The sequence below is a fragment of the Myotis davidii genome, unplaced genomic scaffold (genome assembly GCF_000327345.1).
Source record: "Myotis davidii unplaced genomic scaffold, ASM32734v1 scaffold2027, whole genome shotgun sequence".
NCBI classification, from domain to species: Eukaryota; Metazoa; Chordata; class Mammalia; order Chiroptera; family Vespertilionidae; genus Myotis; species Myotis davidii.
The window spans coordinates 702,940-712,322 of NW_006297890.1; the positions used below are offsets into that span (position 1 = coordinate 702,940).

The following is a 9,383-nucleotide window of genomic DNA, read 5'->3' on the forward strand; positions in this document are numbered from 1 at the left end:
GAGCGCCTTTGCTGCTGTACTATTGAAATCTATGGTGCAGAAATGCATCCCACAAACGCCTGATGGCGGTGACAATGCAGGACCTTGAGGGGCACACGAACCACACCAAGGGATGATTTATCCTTTCCCTCCCAAATTAGGACAAATTAAAACCACTTTTTAAAATACCAAAACTTGCCCTAGCTGGTCTGGCTCAGTGGATAGAGCATTGGACCGAGGACTGAAGGGTCCCAGGTTCAATTCCAGTCAAGGGCACATGCCCAGGTTGCGGGCTCGATCCCCAGTTGGGGGCGTGCAGGAGGCAGCCAATCAATGATTCTCTCTCATCATTGATGTTTCTGTCTCTCTATCCCTCTCCCTTCCTATCTGAAATCAATAAAAATATATTTTTAAAAATCCTGAAACTTACTCAGAAAGCAGTCAATGAACTAGTATCCTGAAGTGCAGTACAAGCCCATAGGCCACTTCAGGACAAGCAGCTGCACTGTACCTGCATGTCTTCATGGCCTCCCTCCAGTCCTAGGCTCTGGCACTTGGCACAGTGTCAGAGAGCACTTGATAATTCTCTCTGAATCTGCAGTGAGATAGGTGGGTATATGAACAGATGAGTGAGTGCATCATCTTGGCATGGGCAGGTATGCCACCAATTCTCCAGGTCCTGTGTAGAGAGACCACGGTCCTCCCAGGCAGTTGACTCCTGGATTAAATGGATAATATGTATATAATTTCTCTCTCTCTCTCCCTCTCTATCTCTCTCTCTCTCTCTCTCTAAAGACAAAGTGTAATGAGAAAGGTGCCTCCTTGTTCAGAGAAGACTAATTGCATTATGTGACTCTCTTGTTGGCTTTCACAGTCTGGCTCAAGGTAGCATGAATCACCCAGAGTGGAAGTTTGTCTAGTCTGAGCCTTCATCCGATGCATTAATTTAAGGCACCCCGGTGGCCAATCCTGCCAAGTTCTTTTAACCATTACTCTTGCCCCAGTACCCAGGTATATATATAAATACATGCCTCTGACACCCCCATGGCCTGCATCTTGACTTTCTTTGTGGTCCGTATCCTTTACGCTTTCCCACTTTTGATTGGAGGATTTGTTTTCTTGTTTGTGGCCACACCTCACCATAGTTGACCTTGCTTTGATCTTTGCCCCTGAGTACAGAAGTCATTTCCACGTGGCATGGAAGATGGTGAATTTTTTTCTTTGACTTAAAATGCCAACAACTTTTTAAAAAGCTGCCAACATAGTATTTTATTTCTTATTTTAAAATATTAAGTGACGGCAATTATTCTCTTACTGCTGTGATAGTATTTAATTTGCACTGGACTATGAGGATTTGAGACTATCAGAATTTTGGCTTTACGGGATGGGGAAACTGCCCAAATCAAAGAGTTCTAAATTTTTAGGGACCTCCTTGGACACATTACATGTGAGCGAAGAATGTGAGCTGCACATCATTGGAGCAGCCCTCGCCACCCCCACTGAGGAACCAGCTGCTTTAGGAGATGCTGGAAGAAGATTTATTAGTTGAAATATTCAAGTTCCTTATTCCTACTTTTTCTTCCTACTGAATTTTTCAATCTGCCTATGTCATGACGAGTTTTAGGATCAGTTCGGCGCTTCTGAACCGCAGGCTGAGGGGATAAGCACACAGCCAACCTGAGAAGAACGTTCGGCGAGGAGTATTCAGAGTCGCCTTGAAAAGAAAAGGAGTTTGAAAAGCTGATTCAACTCAGAGTATTATTTTGCATTTGAAAAACAGCAGCAACAAAAGTAACAAAAGAAAGCCTATTGTTTCAAAAAATAGCCACATATCCATGTAGATACAATTAGCATTGAAAGCAAAGACCTGAGTCCTAAACAGAAATTCAGGAAGCATAGCATTTTCTTCATTTTGCCTGTAGGTGGAAGATGTGTCATGTTGTCAACATCTGAGTATCAGATGCAGGAACACCCAGTGATCCTCCTGTAATATCACTGTGCCAAACTGTTTGGGCTTAATTGGCATTTTCATCAACACCAGTGGAGAGGTGAATGAGAGGCCACCTAAATTATAAACTCACCGTCAAATATTGTGACATAAAAAACAAGATCAATGGAGGGATTTTGTCATCTCAGTTCTAGGCTCCAGGGTCTTTGGTGCCTTAAGATATTTGCTATGTAGCCCAGCCGGAGTGGCTCAGTGGCTGAGCGTCGACCTATGAACCAGGAAGTCACAGTTCAATTCCCGGTCAGGACACATGCCTGGGTTGTGGGTTCGAACCCGTGTGGGCCGTGTAGGAGGCAGCCAATCAATGGCTCTCTAGGGTTCGAACCCCAGTGTGGGCCGTGTAGGAGGCAGCCAATCAATGGTTCTCTCTCATCATGGAGGTTTCTATCTCTCCTTCTCCCTTCCTCTCTGAAAACAATAAAAATATATTTTTTTAAAAAGATATTTGCTATGTAGCAGATCAATCCCATCATCTTCATTGAAGCTGCTGGAGAAAAATCACCAAACTGCTTAAATGTAGGCAACTGCACATCCCTGGTTTCTGCCTCAGCTGGGCCTGGAGTTCCATCTAAATCCTGCAGTGGGTTTCTGGTCTTACCTTTTCCAGTCCCACATCTGAACCATTTCCCTTCTCTGGAGTCTTTACCACAACCACCGGCTCCCTTAGTCCCCTCACCCCGACCCTCCCCCTCCCAATTGGAATTCTGGGCAGATGAGCTACTCAGCCTCCACAGCAGAAATCTGAGGTCATCCTTGCTCTCCTCATCTGTCCTAATGTCATTAAGGAGCACGCATCTGTCCATGTGGCTGACTCCAGGGCAATACTAGGTCTATATAAGGAAACCACAGTCTTTAGTCTTGCAGACAGAGCCTTTCCATAATCTGCCTTCTGTTTGCCGGGCCAGCCTCATCTTCTCCAGTTCCACATCTCGCACGTCCACGGTCACACCATCCCAGTCCCCAGGCTGCAGCCTACGTTTCTACAGCTCCTAGCATAGTGCATGGCATGCAGTTGTCAGCAGGTCAGTATAGGTTGGAGATAGAAATGAACAGACTTCCTTCTCTGCTTTTTATTCATTGTGACTTGCATTCTTCTCTGGGGATAATGTCTAACATGAGAAATTTATTATGGATATTGGAACTATGACTCATTCCATTCACCTGTTTGATGAATAAATCTCTTCTCTGACGCCTCTAACTATTGGTTAAGCTCAAATAGCTCTTAGGTCAAAGAGCTAATTGCCTCTACCAACAACCTATTTCATTTCCAGGAAACCATGATAAACATTTTTAATGGAAAATTTTTCTTTATATAGCTTTTATCTGCCAGTATTAGTTCTCATTCTTGGTTTCTGATGGGACAAATCGAATCCTCCTTCATTATGACAGTACTTCAGGTTTTTGAAGACAGCTGTGCTCTTTCCCCCATGGTCTCCTCTTCTCCCTGGTAATATGCCCAATGCCATAATCTATGCCCCTTACCTTATGGTGTCAACTCTCTTTGCTGTTAGCTGGCTCCAAGTTGCCTGTAGTTACGTGTTTACCAACTTGTCCACCGCAGGGAAGCATCCCCGACTTCTCTCCTGGTAGTTGTCATGCTTATTAGTGCAGCTGAGATTACATTGGAGGCTCTGACAGCAACATCACTTTGGTGACTCATTTTAACTGAAGTCATTTCCTTATTAAGGACAGAAACTGTGTATTCCTACCGTCCATTCTGTTGCATTTGGGTTGAGAGTTGAATACATAAATCTGATACTTGAACAATTATATTTTTTACCTTAATTTTATCTCTTGAATTTCATCTTGTTAGAGAGGATCTTTTTGTGAATTCTAATGATCATAACATTACATATCCAATATCCTTCCCCACTTTTTGTCAATGCAAGTGTATGCCTTGGATGAAATTATGCAACAGGTTTAGATAAAATATCTGTAATATATATTTATTGAAAATTAAACATATGCCAGGTGTCATAGCTTAGCATTTTCATGTATATTCTAGGTAGTTCCACACAACACATTAATCAATACCCTAACTTTACACATTAGCCACTGAATTGGGTATAATAGGTCCTTGAGGGTTGCCTCTGGAAAGATTTCTTCCAGCTGATATTAATTCACTCACTAGTTTTTCAACTAGTTACTAACAAATAAACTTACTTGTACTAGAATCTAACTCACAAATCTGTTATATAACAGTCTCATAAACTCCTTTTTATTTGTCTTTTATTTTCTTGATTACTTTAATGACATATAACCATTGAGAAATTATGGAAAATATAGAAAATTATAAAGAAAAAAATAATAATCACCTTGAATCTTACCATCCAGAAATAACCACTGTTAACTTTAAAATATTTATGCCATTTTTTTACATTTATATATAATCTCATGGGTCTTCTTACCAATTCTTCCCTAGTTACAAGTGCCCAATTCTTTCAGAAGGCAGCATTTTGGGCTGCCTTTCAAAAAGACCTTATATAAGTGAGAATATTATTAGTTAATAAGAGTGATTATTTGTCCTTTTAATATATGTTACTGGATCCCTCCAGCTTTTTAAAAAAATAGTAAATTTGCAATGAGGAATAATATATCTTTTATATTATTCATATGTAATGATGGCTTGTGAAATTGAGCGATATAGAATAATTGGTAATGTGTGTGAATCTGTATACAATTTTATTTTTAAAATATATGTCTTTGTTTATTAACGACGTTTGGCAATACCATCCCTAAATAACGTTCTAAAGACTAGGACCTCAGGGTCTCACCATCCTTCTAACCACTGCTCTTTCCATTATACGCTGTCTCTCTTGATCTATAAGAATTGGGACTTTAGGGTTTTTCTTGAGAAATAAGAATTTGATTCAAGAAACCATAATAGGACTTAAAGGAGAGAAATAACAGGTCCAAAGGGGCATGTTAGAGTTTGGCAACACTGGGAAAATGAGAAGAGAGCTAGTGATGGTAGAATCTTATGGTTCAGCAAGGTAGGCCTTTAATCTCAGGTAAGAGGTTAATAGTGCATGGAAAAAGAAGAGAAACGTAAGTTTTGTTATTGTAAGAAGAATCATCATGGTTTTTGATGGATGCATTGGATATGCAAATAAAGACTAATAATTCAGCACCCGTGTTGGATATCACTCTCTATGACTACATTAAAATTTTGATCTTAAAGAAGCTTGGCATTTATATTTTAGGACCGTATTATAGGCACCTATTTGATTGGCTGGATCAGCCCATGGGTGCTGTCTTTGTGAGGAAGGCACTGTGAGGACTCAGGTGGGAGTATCTGGTTTGAATCTGGGTTCTGTGACTTACAGAGGCAGGTTGCCTGACCTCTCTGAGTCTCAGTTTATTCATCCGTAAAATGGGGATGAGCGAGTGGCAGTGAGGATCAGCTGAAAGAATAGACCCAAAGTCCCTAACCTAGTAATTGACATGGAGAAGGTTCAGCAAAAGCTGGAACCTCTGTCCCATCACTCCTTTGTCATCTCTCCTCTGGGGCTGCCGCTGTCAGGAAGCTGACATCAAGGTGTGGGTGTGCTGTAACTCAGGGAGTTCCAGATCCTTTATTATTTCCTTAGAAGAGAAAGTGTGGGCTCATGGTGTCATCTAATTATAATTTATTTATCCCTTTTTACACTCAGGATTCGTTTCTATTGTGGTTGCTGTTTTATTTATACAGTACAGTTGCTAGAAATGAAAAGCAAGGAATCATGATTTGAAATTCAAATAATGACTTTCACAAGGGTTCTGCCAAAGACCTCCACTGTTGTGGATGTGCAGCCTAGGAGATGCGCTTTCTTAGAGTAGAAATCCTGTAAGAATCCTGAACGGAAATATGAGAATCATAGTTTGACGTATCCCTGTTTGCTTTCCATGAGAAGGAAAAGGCTATCTGTGGTCGCAACAGAGGTATCAGACCTCAGAATGGGGATTTTCCTGAGGACATCTAATACGCCACTTACTCGCTGTGTGATCCAAAGTAAGTACCAGACAGGGTGCTGAGAGAACTGAAGAGGGAATGTGTAAATCACTTTCTGCAGCTTCAGGCACACACTAGAGCCTCAATAAATGCCTGTCTCTTTCTTTTCTCCCACTCTCTGAGACAAGAGTTCCTTTTCACTAACATTTAAACTTGTGGAACTGAGCTGTGTGCTGCTGGCTCATTAGAGTTCGATAGCCTTTCCTGGCCTTTGTGAACTGCTAACAGCAGATGCAGTATTGCTGCCTCTCAATGACTAACCTTATCTAGGTAGACTAAAAATTTATGAATATAAGTAGATTTTAAGAATTAGGAAAAAACTACATGTGGTAAATACTAAATGTCTTTCCCCTGATACTTTAGTGTTTTGTGTGTGGGAGGTCATTTGGGAGACGTAGTTCTTCTTTTAAAAATATTTAAAGGAAAATAGAAGCAATCAAGCAAAATTCTTCTTTCTTAAAGTTATTATACTTAGAATGAAAATACGGGAGTAGATGAGAGGAGATCTGGTAACAAGGCCAACAATTCCTGTGTCATTGAATTTTACTCCTCTTGCAAATGGCCTGTGTAATTTTGCTTTGCCCTATCTTTCTTATAGCAATAGTAATAAAAATAATAACAACAATTTTTACATTTTCCCAGCATTCCTAAGTTGACCCTGTTATGGAAGTATGATGTTTCAAAATTAAAGACAAGATTTTCATTAAAAACATGAAATAAACTTGTGCCATATATTTTAATTCAACTCATCTATATATAAAAGCCAAGCGACCGAAACGACCAGAACAACCGGAATGACCGGTCACTATGATGCGCACTGCAGCCGACCAACCACTGCAATTGGGGGGCGGGACTGGCCGGCCAACCTCCTGCGGCCCCTCCACTGAGCCAGCCCGCCCTCATAGGCCCCAATTGGGGTGGGCCAGCTGGACCCCACCCATGCACGAATTCATGCACTGGGTCTTATTAATTCATAAGGTCTTAAAACTGATTCAAAGTGTAGTCGAGGATCTGGGTGTTTGTGACTATTTAATAAAGGGATTTTAGAGTAAGATTGCTGATTTAGATCCAAAACTGGTTAATGTCCCACAGGATCATAAGCTATAAACTTTTGAGGTTCAACTTTCCATTGAGCAGAAACTATTTTCATCTCTTACAGACAAAAATCTTCAGGTTAACCCCCATCTCTGTGGAGCTGTAAGTAGTCAGTCGATAGGAAGCCAATCAGAAGTGCAAGTCCAGCACTGCACTAAAAGGGGACGCCCAGGAATCTCTTTTGTCTCTTCCTAAGTTTTGGTGACTTTTCTCTGTCTTTGCATTGAAAGGAATCATTAGACTTATTCATTTGTACAAGGTTATATTTTTGATTTTAGGAAGCAAATTAGCATAATGTGATATAAAACCTAGCCATAGAAAGTGCTGTGTGTGAGTATATGTTTTAATGCCCAAATGTTTAAGTTTCATAGAAACGTATTTGGTAATGCCATTGGGTGTGGGTATGTTGAGAAGGCAGTGTTTGTGGGGCTTGTATATTCTTGAATAAGTTGTGTTTTAGAAATTAGATATGGAAATATTGAATAATGTACCCAGTCGTGGCTCTCAGGGTCCTCTTCTTATTTTCTGAAGTAACTTTCTCCCCATTTTGGTTGCCTCTTTGGGTTTGTTTCCGTGTAGTGTATAGATCTGCTATGATTCCCAGTCTTTGTGGAGTTGCCTTATGTAGTAGTTTCTTGTGGGGTCCAGTGGTGCAGTCTCCTTGATCACCTGAGCTGGGTACTCCAGGAATGTTTCCTGTTTGGCCCTCATGCTGTAATTGAGACTTGCTTGCTGTTGGTCCATTCATGTGTGGGATTGACCCTCAGGCTGGCTGACTGTGAGGATCAACCCCAGCCATAGCTTGTAATCTGCTGTGTGGGTGCCGACGATCCGAGTGGAGCTTACCTCAGCAGGTTTTGGTGCCATATCTCCCTCTGGATATGCCACTGGCAAAGCTTATTGGGCCCTGATCTGATGCAGTCTGATGCTGGCCACGGGCTGCATTGGTTCTGGGTCTCTTGGGAGGAACTCTGGTGCAGGGCAATGGAAGACGCTGCCTGTGGCTGGCCCTTGGCAACCTGTTTGGAGCTACAAGTGATCCACAGTTTGTGGCTGCCTCTGCTGGCCCTGGGTGCATGTGGGAAGGACCACGCTGTGCACCAAGGCCCGCTTTTACCAGCACTGGGCCAGGGGGCAGGTCAGCAGCAAAAGTCCCATGATTATGTGCTGCGGCCTTGTTTTATTTGTCTTTGTATTTCTGGATACCCAGTGCTTAGCATGGGGCCTTGTGTAGCCCAGTGCCCCTTCGAGTATTTAGTCAGTTGAAAGAAATATCATTGGAAGATGGTGGAGGCAAGCTTACCATATGCCTAGCTCCAGTAATTCTAATACCGTCCCTATGGAGTAGGTGAATACTGTAGTCAAATAACTTTGGTTCACCGCTTAACAAAAATTTGAGCACCTATTATGTCAGGTATTGTGCCAGATGCTTTGGACAAAAGGACAAGGAATAGCTTTTGCCTTTAAGTCTTGTGTCCTATTGGGGGAAACAGATACAGTATGTAAATAAACAAATTCAACCTAGCATGACACCTGCTCAAGGTCACACAGCCTGTGAGTGATGGACCTGTAATTGATATCCAAGTGTGTTCAGCTCCGAAGCCACCAAGCCAAGATGCTTCCAGAACCGAAAAACTAGCTAGGCTGCGAGTGAATGCTCAGAGGAGCAAAACAACAGCTTTGCTCTATTATTTGAAACCATTATTAAATCAAACCATTTTGTTGTATTTGCAAATTAGGTCCTTCAGAAGCTTGGAAAAGCTGATGAGACAAAAGACGAACAATTTGAAGAATATGTACAGAACTTCAAACGGCAAGAGGTAAGTGCATTTATCTAGTTTATGGGGTGGAAATGGGTGGACAGTGTTTGTGGTTTAGCCTGTAGCTAAAATGCTTTAAGACTGAAGAAAGAACTTCACTGGGTTTGGTGTTAACCTGAGGGTAAAGCTTGTCGGTTCTGTAAGACTTTCCTGTGGAGGATGAAGGAAGAGGCAGTAGACACTGCAGAGAGATTTGTGTTTCTTCTCAGGAGAATAAGACTTCGCTTCTCTGGAGCTTTTTAATATAGTTTATTGATTTATAGGAAAGATAATGTTTTTGGTGATTTATATTCCACTAACTATTAGCAGTAGTTAGATACTTTTGGCAAAATTACTTTAATTGCTGCCTGCTTCAAGATCATGCATTCTCAGTGGGGAGTATATCTCCCCCACGAGGGTGAAAATTGGTTCTTGGTGGATGAAAAAATTGTACTGGTTTTATGTGTATATATTACATAACCAGATTTAGAGTGTATCTGTGGTATTAAAA

The 9,383-nt window shown here is 41.4% G+C and overlaps 1 protein-coding gene across 1 annotated transcript in view; it reads left to right on the forward strand.

Moving 5' to 3' along the window:
* Positions 1–9,383, forward strand: part of AMPH (amphiphysin) — a 101,647-nt gene that overhangs the window by 13,877 nt on the left and 78,387 nt on the right. Inside the window, exon 2 of the mRNA XM_015570468.1 lies at positions 8,813–8,893. Within this exon, the coding sequence (XP_015425954.1) occupies positions 8,813–8,893 (81 nt within the window). The remainder of the gene's footprint in view (positions 1–8,812; positions 8,894–9,383) is intronic.